Genomic DNA, 18,881 nt, shown 5'->3' on the forward strand with positions numbered 1-18,881 from the left:
CCCCGAAGCCCCTGGCCGGCCTCGGCCTCGGGGCCTGACCGCAGCCCGCGGGTCGCCTTGCTGCCGCCCTTCCTGAGCGACCAGGCCCAGCACGTGCACGCCCTGGGGACCTTCCACCTCTTCTGCCAGGCCACAGGTGAGCAGGGCGCCTGTCGGGGCGGCGGGTGGGGGGCAGGGCCCCTGACAGAACACCCTTCCTGCGGCTTCTCCCACGAGGAGCCAGATGTTCACCGTGGCAGGCCCGGCAGCCCACGGTCGGTCGGTCGGTCTGTCGCGGATCTCGGCCTCCTCAGCCCCAGGGCCCCACGGTGGGCCGGGCTTGGCCCCGAGACCTCGGTTTGCCAGTCGCCCGTGTGCAGGGCTCCTCGAGCGTCTGCCGACAACTCGGGGGTCCGCCTCTGTGTCATTTGGAGGTTGCAGACGTCGCTCCGGAGCCTCCAGAAGGGGCGTCCCCATGGCTCGCGTGGCGATGCTGACGCGCACGGCGGGCTGGGAGGGACCCGGAGGCGTCTCCGCTGTGCCGCGGCCGTGCCGCTGGTCAGTAGCTGCAGGGAGAAAACGGGCGGTGTGTGGTTGCCCCGAGGGGACGAGTAGGGCCACTGAGAGAAAAAGAGCAAACCTGTTTCTTTTTGAGACTTTCGGCGGCGAGAAGCCGCTCCGGGTATGAGCCGGTCCCACGAACTCCTGCGTGCCGGGGGGAGCGCGGGGGAAGTTGCCCGGTGGGTGGGGCGCTGTGGAGACACACCTTCAGGGCGGGTCCGTGTGGCCCCGGGTCGCCAGGCCCGGGCCGGGGCCCAGCCTGTGCTGGGTCCCCCACAGGGCTGTTGGGCCGCGCGATTTCCCGAGGGGCCTCCCAGGCCCTCCCTGCAGGGGCCGCCGTCCTCCACGGGCACACTCGGGGGCCTCCCCGTCGCTGGGAGAGCAGGGGTCGCACGACCGGGGGAGGGGCCCAGAGCCAAACGCTTTGAAACGTGGCTTCTCTAGGAGGTGCCCGTTAGCGGGCGCAGGTGCACTCGTGAGCCGTCCTTGTGACTCGGGGGCTGAGAGCGGTGTCTGGGCCAGAGCGGGGAGCACGGGGACCCCGTGCAGGGCCGTGGTGACGGGGCTGGCGGCAGCCGGGGAGCAGAGGGGCGCGGTTCCCAGGCAGCCGGGGCAGGGGGCACCGCTGGCCGTGGGGCGGGTCACCTGGAGCCACTCCACGCTCCCTGCCCTTCTGCTGCTGAAGTCTGAGAGCCGGAGGGGCATTTCTTCCTCCCGACTTCCCGGCTCTTGTCAGGCTCCCAGGTGAGGCCCCGGGGGCCGAGGATGGGGCCCACGGTTGGCGGCTCACAGCCCGAGGGGACGAGAGAGGTGGGCAGCGTGGGGGGAGAGGGCAGTGACGGGGTGGACTGAGCGGAGGGACCGCAGCCCCCGCCCCCGCCCCCCACGCCCCCGTGCTCCTTGCTTTCTGTCCCACCTGGACCTCCCGTTCCACGAGGCTCCCCCTGAGGCTGTGAGGCAGCCTGGGAAGGACCGGCTATTCCCAGGGGTCCCGATGTGTCCTGTGCCACCCAGAGGGAGGGCAGTGCATCCTCGTGAGGCCTGCTAGGCAGCGGTGACAGAGGCGGGTGCTAGAGACCCTGCAGTGGCCACCCCAGCCTCCCGAGCGCTCGCTTCTTTCTGCTTGGCCCGCCAAGCTCACTGGCATTGGGTCCCCCGGTGACACGTGCACATCCAGACACCTGTTCCCCTAAACCCAGCCCACAGGACAGCGCTAGCTGGTTGTGCGAGCGGCTGTCCAAGCATGTGGTTTCCAAAATGAGGGCGTCTCTGGCCCTCTCTTCCCTCGGGTCAAGGAAGGGGCTGGAACTCGGGACCAAGTTCCAGGCCGCTCTGGCTGAAGGCACCTCTCTCTCAAGGGTACCGTCCAGGCGGTCCCCAAGTGGTCTGCAAGCGGTCTCCCTCCCGCCTGGGGGGGGGGGGGGTCACTGGTGTCACAGTGGCAGGGGCTGTGGCCCGAGCAATGCCACGTGGACTGTTGGGACGGGCACGGCCTCGGAGCCGTGTGACTCAGCGGGCTTCTCTGCTCACCGTGTCCCCGGTCCTCTCTGGGCTGTCCCAGCAGAGCGCGTGTGTGCGTGCGTGCGTGCCGCGGCGGGCTGCGGGCTGTGCTTTGTGGCCACGTCTCTGTTCGTAGGGCCCTGGCCTGAGCGTGGGGAGGAGCAACCCGGGGTCCGGAGCGGGTCTCCCAGCCGCCCGCTCCCTCGGGGGAGCCGTGCGCGCGCGCGTCGGGAGGTGGCAAAACACGGGCAAGGGGAGGAGGGGGTCTCGAGCCGCAGAGACTCGGGCAGGCTTGTGGTCGTGTTTGGCGTTCCAGAAGTCACGAATGCGTGTTCCTCGTGGCGGAATTAGCTCAGATAAGCACAGAAGTCACCCGCACTGCAGGCGAGCAGGCTGAGCGGCACTCGGAGACACGGGTGTAAATCGCGTCTGAGGACGGAGCCCGTGCTTCTTACACAAGCGGAATCTGTCGTGTCTGCCCCGCGGGCCCTGCTGCATCCCTGACGTGACCGAGCTTCTAAGTCAGACGCGTGTCTCTTTTAAAGCTGAGGACGATCCCCTGTACTTCAGGGGCCGCGTGGCTGTTCGGGGTTTTGGTGGCTTTTTAACTACGGTGGTAGAAACAAGCGCCCTTTCGGGGGCTGCAGGGGTAGCAGAGGGTGCCCGGCCCAAGTCCCTGATCTCCCACGGTGGCCGTGGGTGCTAGTGTTTTGGGGCGCGGCTGGGCCCTGGGGGTAGTTGACGTGAGCCGGTCATCTTCCAGAAGGGTCAGAAGCCCGTCCGTGGGTGGGCGAGGCAGATCTGTGACCTTGCCGGGGTCTCCGTCCTCAGCATGGAGGGCGTGGTTTCGCTAGAAGCTGTGTGTCTTCCGTCGTGACGACACGCGTGCCTGTACGCAGCCGTCCTCGTGTGTGGGACGGCCACGGTGGCTGGCACCTAAGAGGCTGGGCGACTGGGCTGCTGCCCCCTGCCCCCCACGGGTTTGTCTGTAAAGCGCCTTTTGCCACATGCAGTTCCAGAGGTCGGGACCTGGATATTCCGGGGGTCACTCTTCAGCTGGCCCCAGGGTGTGGATAGCTTGTGACAGCGAAGCATGGGGCACTCTGAGGAAGAAGGTGGGACTCTGACAGAACTGCGGTGCCGGAGGCCCAGGAAGCCCCCCCCCCCCCCACACTCCCACGTTTGGATCCTGATTTTCTGTGCAGGTGTGGACCCGGCCCGCAAGACAGCGCCCGCAGAGGGTCCCCTCCAGCGGGAAGTAGCGCGCGTGGGGACACATGCGTGGGGACAGCTGGAGGAAGGATCACCCCTGGGGCCCCTACCGGGGATGTGGCCCAAGGACAGGGGCTGCACCCATCCCACACACCCCCTCAACTCGGGGCTCTCCCAGCCCCCAGGGGCTCTGGTTTTGTCACGGAGCAGGGTCAGCTCTGCGCTGGCGGCCCCCTCGGCTGGCGTGGGTGGAGGCAGCGGCCCCGCCGTGTCCCTCATCCCTCGTGGCTGCAGACCCGGGGGCAGAGGGATCGCCGTGCCCGGGGGCATGTGCTGGCTCTGCAGCCTGGTTGTAACTGTCGCTTTCCCTCCCTGCCCTCATCTGCGTTCAGGAGCCGGATAGCTTTAAAAAACAGTAAGTGCAACGTAAGTACTCTTAAACATTTTTAGTGCTTTACTGTGCCGAACACACGCTGAAAGGGTGTTTACCAATGCTGAGTTTAAGGGTTTCGGGATACAAGGGCACGTGGTGTTTCCCGATACAAGGGCATGTGGTGTTTCCCCTACGGGCCATTCTCCAAGGCACCTTGGGTCATCTGGGGATTTTGCTCCTGAAGGGTCCTGGCCATATGGCTTGGGGTGACAATTCGGCCCTGGCTCAAGCCACCCCAGCTCTTTGTCCTAAGGATGCAGGAGAACCTTCCAGAAGCTCCTGTGACCCATGCTGGTGGCTCCAGTCCTGGGCGGGTCTCCGTGAAGGTCACCATTGGACAGTGGGGATGAGGGGGAGTCCAGGCCTCTCTGGAACCGACTTCGGTGTCTATTCACAGAAAACTTCACGTTCTCGATCACAGTGCCTCATGAGAACCCCTTTTAAACTTGACCCCACCGAGGGGCTGTCCAGGAACGTGGTGGCGGGCGGTACGCCCAGCAGTGAAGGAGGCTGTGTGTGCCAACTGATGGGCAGGTGCACGCAGACACGTGTGTGTATGCAAGTCTGTGCACACACCTGCAAGTGCCCTCAGGTGTGTGTGCATATGTGTGATACACAACATGGAACTATTCACAGGTAGAGGGCAGAACACTTGGGGAAAAACAAATGGTGCAGGTGGAAGAAAAACCCAGAAATCCTGCCCAGGACACAGTCCACGGGGGCCTGTCCACGAGGCCAGGGGGGCCAGTGCACTGCTGCGCGAGACCCTTTTGAACGCCTTCTGGAATTTGTTTTAGAGCCTGCGGCACATTCTTTCCAACAGCGTGTTTTACGTCGGCTGTAAAAGGATGCGTCCTACCGCATCCGAAGCTCCAGGAAGTGGTTTAAGCACCTCAAATTCTCTGAGGGCAGCACCACCAGCACGACGGCCACGTAGGCCTTCTTGGCGGGCCCCCGCGGGAACGTGCACGCGCTCCTGCATGCACAGCCATAGGCAAGTAGGCTCCTGCACACAGGCTCCCCCCGCTCCCCTGCACACGGGCTCCTGTGCACACGCTCCCGCGTGCACACCCTTACATGCAAGGACTCCCACACACACACAGGCACACCCCCCGACACTCCCCTGCACATGCACTCCCGTGCACACGTGCTCCTGCACACCCAGTGCTATTGCTTCGTGTACTGGGTTTTAGCCCTTGGCCCCACGGATTCCTTCTTGCTCCACATACAGACCTAGTCCTTCCTCTGCTGACCAACCTCCACGACACTGCAGTTCAGGTCATCCCTGGGTGGTTGGCAACTACATGCAATTTTTTTTTTTTTTAAGTTTATTTTTGAGACAGAGATTGAGAGAGTGTGTGTGTGCATGAGCAGGGGAGGAGCAGAGAGAATCCCAAGCAGATTCCACACTGTCAGCACAGAGCCCAATGTGGGGCTTGATCCCACAAACTGTGGGATCGTGACCTGAGCTGAAATTGAGTTGATGGTGACCTGAGCTACCAGGTGCCCCAGAATCTTGATTTTAGAAACAGGGCTCTCAGGGAGATCATGGCCAGGAGGGGCTGGCTTTGGTCTAGGTCGGCTCACAGCCCACCCCCTGGTGCCGTGCCGCCTGGCACAGGCAGAGAGGAGGGGGCGGTGGGGACGGAGGGGGTCTTCGGCCCTTCTCAGTGCCCTGCCCCCAACTTAGGTTCTGGGGAGGCAGGGGCGGCCCCCACGGAAGCAGAGGTTCTGGTCACAGATGGGAGCAGGGCTGGGAGGTGGAGTTCCCAGGCACAGACCCTCCGTGCAGAATGGACGCCTGGCCCAGGGCACGGTCACCGGGCACTCCATGGGGGAGGTGCCCCCTGACGGCCTCAGCGTGTGCTGCACGGCACCGAGTTTTGGTTTGAAAGAACATCTGAGGTGAAGGAGCAGGGAGCCCGGGGGAGGGCAGTGAGGGCCCGCCTCTTCTCCCAGGGTCACGGGGGCACACGCCTCCTCCGGGGACACAAGGACTGGCATGGAAGCTGTCCTGCCCCTCACCGTGGGTCCAGCTGGGACAACAGAGGCCCCTGGCGTGGGTGGCTCCACACCGCCTGTCCCCACCCTGGTTCCCATGGGTCCTCGGTGGGAGTCCGGGGGCCACCGGGTAGAGATGGTGTGTGTGTCCCCAGGGCCCGAAGACGTCCACTTTGTCTGGGAGAAGAACGGCCGAGAACTGGAGATGTGCGTCCCCATGCAGACCCACGCGCTGCCCGACGGCAGGGCCCACGTGCTCAGCTGGCTGCGAGACGCCATCCGAGAAAGCGCCGAGTACCGCTGCTCCGTCCTGTCCTCTGCGGGCAACGGGACCTCCAAAGTGCGGGTGACCGTCGTGAGACACGGTGAGCGGCCCCCGCCCCTACCGCGCTCCCAGCTCCGACGGCGGGCGTGCTGGTGCCCTGGCGGCCGGCAGAAGGGAGGAGCGTGTGGCCCGTGCCCGGCCAGCCTCCCCGGCACTGGTGGTGCTTCCGCACCCACCTCCTGCCACCCGTTTACTCCTTGGCGCGTCTGGGACGCCGGTCCTGAGAGCCCGCGTCTCCCTTCTCTGTCCCCAAGTCCCCTCCCCTGCCACGTGGAGGCCTGCCTCACGTCACGTCCGCATGCTTTGCGCACGGCCGCCCAGGCCTGCTGGGGGTTTCCCACCCGGCCGGCCCGGGGGGCCGCTGGAAGCCTGCTCCTCCTCGGGGAGATGTGGACACTTGTTTCCTCCACTCCACTCCACTTCCTGTGCTCTTTCTGGACCCGTTTCCCGAGCCGTTGGCCGCCTGTGAGGCAGCGCATGTGCAAAGGGCCCGGCCCCCCACCCGAGCGTCTGGCCTCCCCGTGGCTGGCCTGGGGTCCCGCTTTCTCAGGTCTGCTCAGTTTCCACGGGTGCCTCTGCTTTTCAGATTCCAGGTTTTTGGGGTTTCCTCTTCTGTCCGCTTGCGAGAGTTTACGTTTAGGGCCCTGCTGAAAAGGTCCCTGTCCTTCCAGTACAGGAATGGGGGAGAAAGAAGTGATTGCAAAGCTCTCCCGGCGGGAATCCCTGTTCTTCCCCTTTCTGGAAGGTGTCCTGCCTGCCTGCGTCAGGTAAACTGAATCTTCACGTGAACACGGGGGCAGCACTGTCCGCAAGGAGCTGAGCGGAAACACAGAAACCACCATGCTCACCCGTCACCCCGGCTGCCTGGGAGGCAGGCTCTGGTCCTCGGTTCCCAGACGGTGACCCGACCTTGATCTCGGGTGGCGGGCTAGGACGTGAGCACAGTCGGGACATCTCGGGACGTGCCTGCCTGCCCACCCAGCCTGTCGTGTCTACTGACGGGGGTGCCAGGGCAGGGGTGTTAGGAACGCAGGGACTCTCTCAGGACGGGAGTCCCTGCAGGGTCACTTGGGGTTAAGGACCCCTGAAGGTGCCTCTGGAGCCCAGGCCCCGGCCCAGTCCTGCTCCAGGAGTAAGTTCCGCTTTATGTCTCATGGGCTCAGGTCCCTGGCGCTCACTTCTGAAACGAGCAACACGGGCCACGGGCAGAGCAGGGACATGGTGCGTTTCTGCTTCCAAACAACCACAGCTGTCTGGCCTGTGCCACCCTCACAGCCCCACAGATCAAGCTCCCGTGGCCTCCTGGGGGAGGTCCCTGCATCACCCCAAAACGTGGAGGGAGAGCGCCTTTCCTGCCTGGACAGGACTCACACAGGATGAAGACGGGGCCGGCGTGACCCTGGGGCTGGTGGCCTGGGGAAGGGCAGGAGGGGGCTGCTGACCGTGGAAGTCCCCACAGCCAGGAGGCGAGGCCAGAGGAGTGAGCGCCTCACCCGCTACCGAACCAGAGACCCGGCTCTCAGAATGGCCTCGGCGGCCTGCACGCACCCACCGTGCCTCAGAGGCCGGCAAGGCTGACAGCCGGCGCCCCACTTGTCTTGCAGAGGCGACCCACCAGGAGCAGTGGACCAGAGAGCTGGCCGCCTGGAAGGCTGTGGCTGGGGAGCACGACCGCATGATGCACAGCTGGAGGAAGGCGTGGGTGTGTGGCCGGGCCCAGGGTGGGCAGGGGCTGGCGGGGTGGGTCCTGCTGGGACCCCACGTGTGTGCTCTTGGCCCACAGTCACTCTGCTTTCTGTAACCTGCAGCCTCTGGGCTCCAGGCAGATCCCTGGGAAGGGTCAGCGTGGCGGGGGGGGGAGAGGGGGGAACAGATGCAGGGGAGGGCCCGCTGGCTGCACCCCCTCTTGGTGGGGGGACTGCTGTCCCAGCAGTGAGGAGATAGGACAGGTGTCCCCAGCTCCCGGGTCGCTAATGCAGCCGGGAGGGCAGCTACAAGGCCAGAGATTTACCGGAGGAGACACCCTGTGGCTCGAACACGGGCCTTCAGACGTGAGCTCTCTCCTTGCTGCCAACACAGGCTGAGCGTTTGTGAGTCCTGCAAACTCAGCCCGCATGGGCCCCCTTCCTTGAAGGCCCTCCTAGACCCAAAGGAGGTACACGTGGTCCCGTGTCTACGACAGTGGGGGGAGCGGGAAGGGCACGTGTTCTGCCAGGAACTCACAGTTCTGCACTGTTCTTTCAGGAAAGCTGTGACAAGGGCGCCCTTTAGGCCCCAGGACATGGTGCGGACTCCCAGCCGAGCCCGCGGCCACTGGAGAGACCCCAGGACAGTGGCTGCCACATTGCCTACTGAGATGTGACCATACCCCAGCTTCTGTGACAGAATCCAGAACCTGTGTTAAAAAGTTAGGTGCTTATGTGGGACAGAAGGGTCTGGCAGAAACAGGAAGCCAGGACAGTTCCTGAGCTACAGACAGACCTGGAATAGGTAGACGGTGGTGTGCGTGACGGGTCCTCTTCCAGAAACACTGCTGTTGCGCTCCGCGGCCACTCCGCGTCACCGGGGCGATTTCCTGGTTCAGCACGGGCAGGAGCCCCGCGTTAGCCCGGCTGCTGCTTGCCACCTTCCCGCGGGGCTGCTGAATTGCCACATGGCAGGGACAGGGCGTCCAGGCCAGTGGCAGGAACTGGCCTCCAACCTCGGGTGACCACGAGGTCCGACCCAGGGACCACAGGGACTGAAGGCCTCGTGGGCTTCTTCCCCGGCTCCCTCATGGTCTCAGGACGCCGGGCTGCTTTAGAAAGTTCTGCGGGACCCGAGCTTGCAGGAGGCGCAGCAGCCGGCAGGTCGGTCCAGGTTCCTCCGGGTGGCGCCACCTGGCAGGTGCGTCCACATGGAGCCTAAAAGCCACACAGCCTGACCTCAAGGACACCTCCCTCCCGCTTACGGAACGACGGCTTTTGGCTTTTAACGGAATGCACGTACCAGAAAACCAAAGCCTCTGTTCAAAGCAGAGCTGTGGCTCCCCATGACCCAGCACACGGACACCGCCTCCGCTCGCAACCTCAGCCTGCGGCCAGGCCCCTCGTTACGAAGCCACACACGTGTCCCGCCGGCTGCGTGCGGGATCCGCCGCGAACGCGACTTCCTGAGGACGGCCGGCTGGGGCCAGATCCGCCCCGCTCACGCCATTACCCGTGGCGACAGCATTTGCCGTGGAAGGCCGCGGGCGCGCAGCGTGGGTTCCCGAGCAGGTGCGGCTCCGGCCGCCCGGGGAGGCCACGAGGGCTCTGAGCCCGGGACCTCCGGGTGCCGCTCGCCGTGTCTGCGAGGCTCGCCCACGTGCGCTGTAGCCCGAGCGCTCTCGTGCCCAACAGAAAGCGGGACGCGGTCAGCCCCCGGGGAGGGCTCTGCTGGGAAACGTGGTTAGGAGGCATGTGCTTCTCTGCGCTGGTGAGAAAAATAAAACTAAACCGGACAAGGTGTGTGCGCTTCCTGCGGCACCGTCGGCATCGCGCGGGCCGCCGTGTCACCTGTGGCAGGAGCCTCTGCTGGGGAGGTGATGCGACCAGGCCAGCCCCAGCGCTGAGTCACACGAGGAGCACCAGACCCCCTCCCCTGAGATCCACGCTCCACGGGCCCAGGGCTGGGGCTCTGAACACAGGGCCAGCATCCCCCGCCGAAATTCTTCAGTTTAACATTCTCCCTATAGGTTACCTCTGGAAACGTCTCTCTCCATAATCTGAGTTCCATACCCATGACAGCAAACTTGGGACATGCTGACCGGGGACAGCAGGAAAAGCCCTGCCCACGCCACTCCTCCTGGCCCCCAAGGGAGAACCCTGGGGACAGGACTGAGGGCCTGGGCGGCCTCACTGCACGTCTCCCCACTTAATTTTAATTAGTTATCTACTTAAAGTTTATATATTTTGAGAGAGTAAGACTGTGCAGAGGGAGGGGCAGAGAGAGAACATCCCAAGCAGGCTCCGTGCTGTCAGCACAGAGCCCGACACAGGGCTCAATCCCATGAACCAGGAGATGGTGACCTGAGCCCTGAGCCGAAATCAAGAGTGGTCGCTAAGCCGACCAAGCCCCCCGTTTAAACAGCTCAGGACGCAAACAGAGAAGCAGACACACACTAGAAACAGCCAGTGACCAGAAGACAGGACAGCCTGGTGTCTGACACGTCCACACCACAGGCCGCTTCTGTCGTCACTCACTCTGGCTCGCCACAAGCCACTCGCCTCTCGGGTACAGCACGTGACGTGACCGATCTCACCTAAAAGTGTTTGCAAAGCCAACGCGAGTCGTTGCTGAGCTGAGCACCAGTGAAGCCCCGCCTGTGCCGCTTGCTGGGTGACAGGAGAGGAGCAGGCCGGGCAGGGTCCGGGCACACAAACCCCGCCCCGCTCGGGCCCCTGCCATTCAAGCCACAGCACCGAGGGGCACGGGCCAGGCCGTGGGGGCCCCACGAGCCTGAGCTGGCCAGAGGTGCAGGGCTCTCAAATCATCACTCTTTATTCCAGATAAATACGCCCTCCTACAGGAGAGCACGCGGGCAACATCCTGCTGGCCTCCCAGACAGAAACCACGGTCACAATATGTTCGTTTACGAGAGAAAGAAAGGATTTGTAGATTATCAAAACTGAAATTTAGGAACTTCAATATACATCGCTTCTTTGAAAAATAAAGACAAAAAGGAATAATCCGGATCAAGAGGTCACAGATTAAAGAACCAATTTTCCCTCTGAGGCTCATTTTAGCAAATCCTCCAAGTATCCCCACATCTTCCAGCCAGAAAGCCAGGTCCCCAGCAAGTCCCCTGCCTCAAAAGCGGCCCCGCCCCGCCCGGCTACTGCTTTGCGGCCCTGCTGGGTCCGTGGTCAAGAGCAGTGGCCAAGAGCAGCGGCCCGGCCGTGACCCCGCGGCTCCTTCCACAAACGAACGTGGCTCAGCTCTGCCACATCGGAGGCGGTTCCTTCACGGCAAAGAACTCCGAGCAGCACACACATTCCAGTCCTTTCCAGACTCCGCATGCTCAGAGACCCAAAGCCACGACTTCGGAATTTTTGGAAAGGTTCCCGCCAGCACACCCGAACGCCCGTCCCCGGGATGCACATCTCGGATTCGCCTCCCAATCGAACAGCCACACAGAATACACGAGGCCAAGAAGAACTGTGAAGAAGGCCCCAGAGTCTTCCACACCCCCCTTCCTCACCCCAAATACACAACACACCCCGAGGAGTCTTCCTATAAGTTCAGGTTCATCATCTGCGAGGTTGAAGCCTCCAGAGAGTCCTCCAGCTCCAGGGCACCCCGACTGTAGGCTTCTAGGTGTTCTCTCCAGATTTCCACTAGAAGGGAGACAGCGGCATAGCTAAGGGACAGGCTCCTCCGGGAGGCGTGCCGCCCGGGGCTCAGTCCCCACTCGGGCCTGGCACGGACTCCCCCAGCCAGCCATCAGCACACACTGGCCTCAGGACAGCGCTGTCCTCACGGCCACACTCCACTCAGGTGCCGTCTGCCCCGAGGTCTGTGTGAGACCAGCTCTCGGGACACCAGGCGGGACCCGAGCCGGCCTTCAGCAGCGGGCCCTGCCGCGGGGTGGCCGTGCTGCTGTCCTGGGCGCTCCGCCCATTCCCACCTCTCCCCGCCACGTCCCCGCACATCTCCGCCCCCGGCCCCCCCACACTCACTGTAGCGCGGCTCATCTCTCCCGGCGGCAGGAGCAGGGGGGCCCTGCGGGGGCGGGCTGCCCGGGGCGGGGGGCCCAGGCTCCCCCGCCAGCTCCTGGCGTGCGTTCTCCAGCATGGTCTTGTACGCCTGCCGGGCGGCCATCGTCAGCTCCACCATCCTGTGGAACTGGTCCTGGGACGGAAGCGAGGGCACAGGTGACGCCCCCTCCCCACGGGGGGGACTAAGGGTCTCTGCCCGTCGGGGACGGCGCCCTCCCTGGGGAAGCAGAGGGACGGCCGGCGGGGACGCTGGCCACGTGAGGCGTCTCTGAGCAGCGGCGAGCTCAGAGCCGATTCAGAATCGCCGCACGTGCCCTGTGGGCCCCGGGCTCGGGGCTGCCCTGCCGGGGACGCCCGGCTCACCTGGGCCCCGTCGTAGCTGAAGATGCCCACCACGCTGACAGGGACGGCCTTGTTCAAACTGCGCCCCAGAGCCTTGCGGTTGAGAGCGAACACGAAAGGGATGTTCTGCTCACAGGCACAACTGATGATGGTGTGCAGGGTATCGTCCAGCCCGCCTGGTCAGGGACAACAACCGACGGGAAACGCGTCACACGCAGCGTAGCAGTGACCCTGGTCGCAAAGGGCTTTTTTCTACAGACAGCAACACGGGCCAGCCACTCTCTAGTCAAGCGGGGGCCCGTGCCGCACGTCACCGGGACGAGCCGGTCACTGCCAGGGCGTGGCCACCCTCGAGGCAGAGCGCAACTCTCCAAAAGAGGCACTCCCTCAACGTACTAAAACACGTCTGCGTCGTCATCCTAACGGACGGTGAAGTCTCAGTCTTCTAGAAGTGTCTCTGGACCCAGTTCCCACATGGGCGGGGGCCACGCCACCAAGCAATTCTGAGACAACACTGGCCGTGCGAGAATTCCGCCCCTCCCGACACTCTTGCCTGGAGAGCGTGTCAGACCGCACAGGGTGGGTCTGTCCCAGGAGACCCCCCTCCCCCCGGCCCCACCTCTGGTGCCCGCACACGTCCCTGCGTTCCCCAAGCTCTGGACCAAGGGGCGACACGCTGCGGGGCCCCACACCCTCTCCTTCCATTCTTCTAAGTTGCTAGAGGCTCACAGCGCTCACCCCAGAAAAGCCTTGCTCACGTTTGCCCAGTTTATTAAAGGACGTGACAAAGATCTCGAGTCGCCAGCGCGGGAAGAGACGCACGGGGAGGCCATGCCCACTCCGGGTGCGCCACTACCCGGGCGTCTCCTGTGCACCGACCGGGAAGCTCCCCTACCCCAGTCCGGGCGGGACTGTGGAGGCTTCCAGACTAGTCATAGGATCCACTAAGTCGTGGGCTCCACCCCACCCCCTCCCTGGGGGCCAAGGGTAGGGGCCAGACTGGGACCCAGGTTCCAACCCTCTCATTTCTCGGCTGGCTCTCTTGGCAACCAGCCCCAGCTTGGGCGGGGTCCAAAAATCACCTCATTAACGTAACAAAACACCTTTCTTGTGGTGCTGGGAAACTCCAAGGATGTGGGGAACTGTGAGCCAGAAACCATGGACAAAGGCCAAACAGGAAGGAGAAATCTATTCTGGTCACGTGAATGAGCCAACTGCGCTTAGTGTTCACTCAACACTCGCTGTGTTTCAGGCCACTGGTCACCTGTCCCCTGTGTATCAGCTCCCGTGTGCAAGGGACGGGCTGCACCCCACATACAGAGGTCACTGAGGGTCCTACACCAACGGGCGGGCCGCGGGCTCACCACCCACCCTGCCTCCGAGCGAGGCACCAAGGACTCTGTGTGCAGGTGACGCGCCCGCCACCCCAAAACCTTTACTACAAGACAGCTGCACGTGGGTGTCTGTGCACAAGTCACACACACCTAACGAGTCCTCACGAAGGCCAGCCAGTGCCATCAAGGGTGGGTGTGGACAGCCACCAAAGACCACAGCAGGTAGGACCAGGTTTATCAAGATCTACAGAGCAGCTTCAAGGTGCTCCGGGAACAAAGATTACAAAGGGGCCTGTGCTCTGGGACACAGTGGTCCCGGGACCACACACCACTTCTGTGTTCACCTGAAACTTCTGAGATACTCTCACTACAGTTAGGATTTTGTTTTTTTTTTTTGAGGAAAAATAACATGACAGAAATATGCAAGTGAGAAGAAGCCTTTTGAAAAAAGGAACTACCTTCAGGCTAGCCTCACCAGGTAGGAGAGCTTGCTGTAATAAGGTGGGTTCCAGAAGCGACCCTACTGTGTGGGACTGACCGCTGTTGGGGAGAGCACTGTGAAGCAGAGGAAAGAGGACAACTGGGTCGGCCTCTGGAAAGACCCATCTGAAATGAAATATAGCCTACCTAAACACAAAAATGAAAACGTGGAAGAACTAAGAAAAATGATGTAAAAAAAACCTTTAATAACCTTGGAGTGCTGTGATTGAGAAATGGCATAAAACCTAGAGCCAATTAAAAAAACAAGAATAAAAAACACCAACATCATAACAACACCCAGGATCCTCACGTGGCCAAAACGATGTTTTGAAAACAGGCAAATGACAAACCAGGAAAGTACAACTCTTACCCAAGGAGCTTTCCTATTATATAAAAAGGCACACGTCAGTACTAAAAAGATCAACATCCCCAAACACGAGTGGGCGAAGAACATGAGCCAACAGTTCCCAGGAAAGTGCAAAGCTGCCCCCCACCTACACAGAAGGTTCTGGGTGCAGGTGCGTAACCCACACGACCCCCAAATGCACCAGCCCTTTCGTCCTCGAGATGTCCCCACCAGAAAGGACAGCATGCACAGCGCGTCCCTGTGCAGCACTAGAGACGTCCAGAAACCACCAGAACATCCCTAAGTCCCGTCCGAGCAACACAAGTGTGTGCAGAGTTACGAGCTGGCTCCCCAGACGGACCATCAAGCTAAAAACCAAGGTGCCAACAGGGCCAGGACCAAATCTCTCTCTCTCTCTCTCTCTCTCACACACACACACACACACACACACACACACACACGCGCGCGCGCGTGCGTGCGCGCAAACACCATCAAGGACACGTCAAATGTGGGAATGGTGGCTCCTCTGGGGGTCAGGAGGAATCTGGAGGGCTTACTCCTCAAAAGAAAGGAGCGCCAGCACCGGGCTTGCTGCGGGGTCCTGGCCCAGCTCCTCTGTGCACAGACAGACCCCCGTGTGGAGCACCTAATATCTGCCTGGGGAGAAAACGTTGCCCATGTCCCCCAGCACCTGGCCCCTAGTTACGTAGAACTATGTGATTTTCTTCCGAGAGAAACTTCTTGAAAGCATACGCCGCAGCGCTGGGAACCGGGTCAATCTGCAACCAGTCTGATTAACATTTAAGCTCCACATCCCTCCATTCTGCCCAGACCCTGGCCCAGATGCATGCGGGGACCAGGGAAGCATGCTCTGGGGGCAGAACCATCCAAGGACTAGCACTTCTGGGCCGACAGGAGGTGAGCGCACAGGAGGGGAGGTGGGCGTGCTCCTTAGCCACAACCACAGCGAGCTATTCCCCACTTACTGCTAGAAACTGCGGGAGCCCCCTCTGGCCCGTGTCCCCCACCCCCAGAGCTGACCACAAATGCCAGGGCCCCTCTGGTCCATGTCCCCCACCCCCAGAGCTGACCACAAATGCCGGGGCCCCCCTCTGGCCTGTGTCCCCCACCCCCAGAGCTGACCACAAATGCAGGGCTCCTCTGGTCCATGTCCCTGTCCCCCACACCCGGCGTTGACCACAAATGCTATGTAAGCAGCGACACCATGGGCACTGTCCCTTCAAAGGGCTGCTTCTCAGGGGACCCATGGCCAGAGCCACAACTTGGGTCTCGGGAGGGCTCCCCACACACCGCCGTGAGAGGGGCTATGGGGCAGGCACGAGGGGGCTCATGCTGAACACCACCTCCCTCTGTGAGTCAGGCTGGGCACAGGGTGTCCACAACCAGCCGCCCATAAATCCCCTGGGAGGGACACCCCTGGGTGCGGATGGTGAATGGGCTCCCCAGGTGGACGACACCCCCCGCGTGTGTTCCATGTGACTCCCCGGGAGAGACTCTGGGATGGTCCGCTGCTCCCAGCCCCCAGTGTCCGCGAGAGCGGAGAGCCCCCCCCCGCCCCCAGGTGTGACCTCCCAGTGCTCAGACGAGACAACCGAGACGAACAGAACGCTCAGACAGCTGCCACTTAAAACTCAAGTTCAGAATCGGCAGACGAAAGGCCCCTTGAGCAGACGCGGCACTCGCACACAGTCCCAGGCCGCCTTACCAAGCTGTCCCTGTAAAACGACCACAAGCCGCCGGCTCCCTCTTCCTCGGACACACGGACGAGACGCAGTAAGTTCCTCTGGCCTCAAAGCAAAGAGGCTGCAGCCTCGGCGGGAACACAGAGCGGGGCCCCGGGTGGGCAGGTGGCCCCCTGGAAACGGCCCCCGATCACAGGCGGGGAGAAGCCGCCCCGGCTGCGGCCGTGCAGGGACGACACGGCCCAGCTCGTTACCTTTCGACTGGATCTTCTCACAGTTGGGGGAGATGATGATGCACTTCAGCTTCCTGAGCTTCAGGTGCTTGAGCACCTCCCTCAGCCCCAGCACCAGCCGGCGCTTGGTCTTGGCCTTGACCGGATCCTTCTGGTACATCCGGTCTTGGAAGCGCACCAGCTCTCTGAGCAGGTCCGTGACGCAGGCGTCCACCTCCTTGCTCAGCATCTGGCTGCAGTAACTGAAAGAAAGGGGCCGAGGCAGCTGCGGAAGCCGCACAGCCCTCCGGGGGCCAAAGACGCGGGGCTCCCGGCCCACTGGGTTTCGTGTCCTCCCTGAGCCCCGACCACAAGGGACAGAGCCACTGTGCCCGGCTCCCCCAGCGGCCCGCCACTGAGCCCCACGGCAGCTGCTGCTCACAAAACCCACACCCCGAGTGTGGACTGTGCCTGGGAAGGAGGCGGGCTCCCGAGAAAGCAGAGCACGAGACGGAGCCGGCCGCTCCCCGCTCATCCCCCCACAACGCCAACCTCGACTGCACAGCGCCTCTGCCTTCACACCAGCAGGACAAACACCCCGCAGATCAGGTGGCCGGACGTGGGGTCAGGACGAGGACGGAAACCGGGCCTGGCCCCACGGCCGGGGCACGTCACGACAGGAGGGCCCGGCGCTCAACGCCAGAGCAAGCACCACCCGCCCCGGACGGTCACTCACTCCCGGAATCTCCGGCTGTGGATCCTGGGGCAGCCGGCGCCGTCGGGGACCGGGCAGAGGCCGTCCGCCTCCTTCTGGGACTCGGTTCTCGGCGGCTCTTCTGACTTGCGTTGCCCCGTGGGAGTGGGGGCCGCCGACTCCTCCGTCCCCTCTGCGACGCCACAGAGAAAGAGGCCGTGGCACGCACCTGCGGGCTGGGGTCTCCAGAGCAGCCCCATCACAATGCCACCGCTGGACGCCACACCGGGCGGGCTGGTGACGCGACGCATGCTGACGGCTTGGGAGAAACAGAAGGACCACCTCCCGCTCTGCTCCCTCCCCAACCCGACTTAGCCACTGACGATCGCTGGAGGGACACTCCTACAATTTACCATGTTAGCCGTCCCGAAACGGGCAGTTCAGTTGCCAGATTTAATTTTGAAATTTAACCTGAAGTTCGTATCGCCCAGTTTTAAATTACACAGTTCTTGACTCTTCATACAAAACGGTTCAGACGGCTTCTTCAGCAAATGACCCTTTGGTGAGATCCAAACTCAAACATCCCAACTACGAGCTTCAAGCTCATGGTCCCCGTGACTTCTGGAGACTTCCAAGTACACGGGAGGGGACACGTCACCAGAGGAGTCTGCCCACCAGGACAGCACATGTGACGGACGACGTCTGGGGGGCGGACCCGGAAAAGCCCCGGGAAGCCCGCCTGGCAGAAGGCATCTAAGGGTGGATGGCAGTGGACCCCCAAGCCCAGAGGCCCTCCAGGCACATGCCGACAGGAGGGGGTGCCCACATCCTACACACACACACACACACACACACGCACACGCACACACACTGCCGGTGCCCCTGCTTCTGGTGACCCCAGAGCAGAAACTCCCTGGACGCCCACCTGCCACGTGGCCTGTGAACACACCCCAGTGCCACGCGGCAGGGGACTACCGCCACAGGCCACAGACACGCCGCGGGCTGGAGGGGCAGAGGTGGCAGGATTCCCCTGGAACAAAGTCTGGGTGAGGCCCCGGGCCGAGGGCACGGGGGCTGCTGTGCTTCTGAGCCGGGCGCCGTGCTCGCTCTGTGAGAAGTCCGCAAACCGCAGGCTCACACTCCGTGTCCTGCTCTGAGCGCGTAGCTCAGTAGAAGCTCCCGAGCGTGTTCTCCACACGGCACCACGACCCACGCTGCTGGGAGAACTACCCTGCACTTACTGGCGGTCACCGTCACGGCCACTTCAGGTCGCGGGAACCGTTCGAGGACTCACGGATTGCCCTGGGGACCTCGCCCCGCTGTCCCCGGAGCCTGGAGCGCAGGCGCCGGGAGATGTGTCCGCCCACGGGGGCTCCGACAACGACCCGCCTTCACGACCGGGCTCCCGATGGCCCCGCACACGGCCGCCCCCGCTGGAGCCCGCGGGGCAGCAAACGCGCTCCGTACCTGAGGGCTCGGCTTGTTCCAGGGCCTCGTCGCCACCGCTCTCTCCGTCCAGCGCGGCGTCACTGGCAGGAGCCGGGCTCACGGCGTTTTCTTGGAGTCGCTGCTGCTTTCTCTCCTGCCGTTCTTTCAAAATAATCTTTAAAATTAAAGAAGCGATTAAAACACCTACACGCTTGTCCTCTCAAATGAAAAGCTCTCCTGCAAAACACGCCACCCGAGGTCAGCTCGCGGACACCGCGCCTCCCCGGGGCCTGCAGAGCCGGGCACGCTGGACCCGGGCCACCCTCCGCCGGCCGCGACAGCCCCAACGGGACCCGCATCCATGGAATCTGAACGGCAGGCAGATGACCCCAGGTGGGGTGAGAAGGAGGACGTCACGGCCAAGCACTCCCCGCCTGCAGCAGCAGGGGTGCCCTGCCACGTCCCCTCTGCCCTGTCACCCGGGGGGGACCGCTCTTCAGAGAACCACACACGCCTCTTCATAGGGCACATGCAAGGGGAGTCCACATCCACACGTAAAACGCTAGGGGCCGGAAGACGTAACGCACACACAG

The 18,881-nt window shown here is 62.9% G+C and overlaps 1 protein-coding gene across 6 annotated transcripts in view; it reads right to left on the minus strand.

Annotated features, from left to right (window-relative positions):
* Window positions 1-10,655: 10,655 nt before the first annotated feature.
* SECISBP2 (SECIS binding protein 2) overlaps window positions 10,656-18,881 on the minus strand; it is a 40,986-nt gene continuing 32,760 nt past the window's right edge. For all 6 annotated transcript variants that reach the window (XM_047829873.1, XM_047829876.1, XM_047829874.1 and 3 more), the window contains 6 exons: window positions 18,328-18,463; window positions 16,903-17,053; window positions 16,209-16,429; window positions 12,113-12,267; window positions 11,711-11,882; window positions 10,656-11,368 (listed from right to left, as the gene is read on the minus strand). In XM_047829873.1, the coding sequence (XP_047685829.1) occupies window positions 11,265-11,368; window positions 11,711-11,882; window positions 12,113-12,267; window positions 16,209-16,429; window positions 16,903-17,053; window positions 18,328-18,463 (939 nt within the window). In that variant the 3' untranslated portion in view covers window positions 10,656-11,264. The remainder of the gene's footprint in view (window positions 11,369-11,710; window positions 11,883-12,112; window positions 12,268-16,208; window positions 16,430-16,902; window positions 17,054-18,327; window positions 18,464-18,881) is intronic.

This window comes from Prionailurus viverrinus, chromosome D4 (assembly GCF_022837055.1).
Source record: "Prionailurus viverrinus isolate Anna chromosome D4, UM_Priviv_1.0, whole genome shotgun sequence".
Classification (NCBI taxonomy): domain Eukaryota; kingdom Metazoa; phylum Chordata; class Mammalia; order Carnivora; family Felidae; genus Prionailurus; species Prionailurus viverrinus.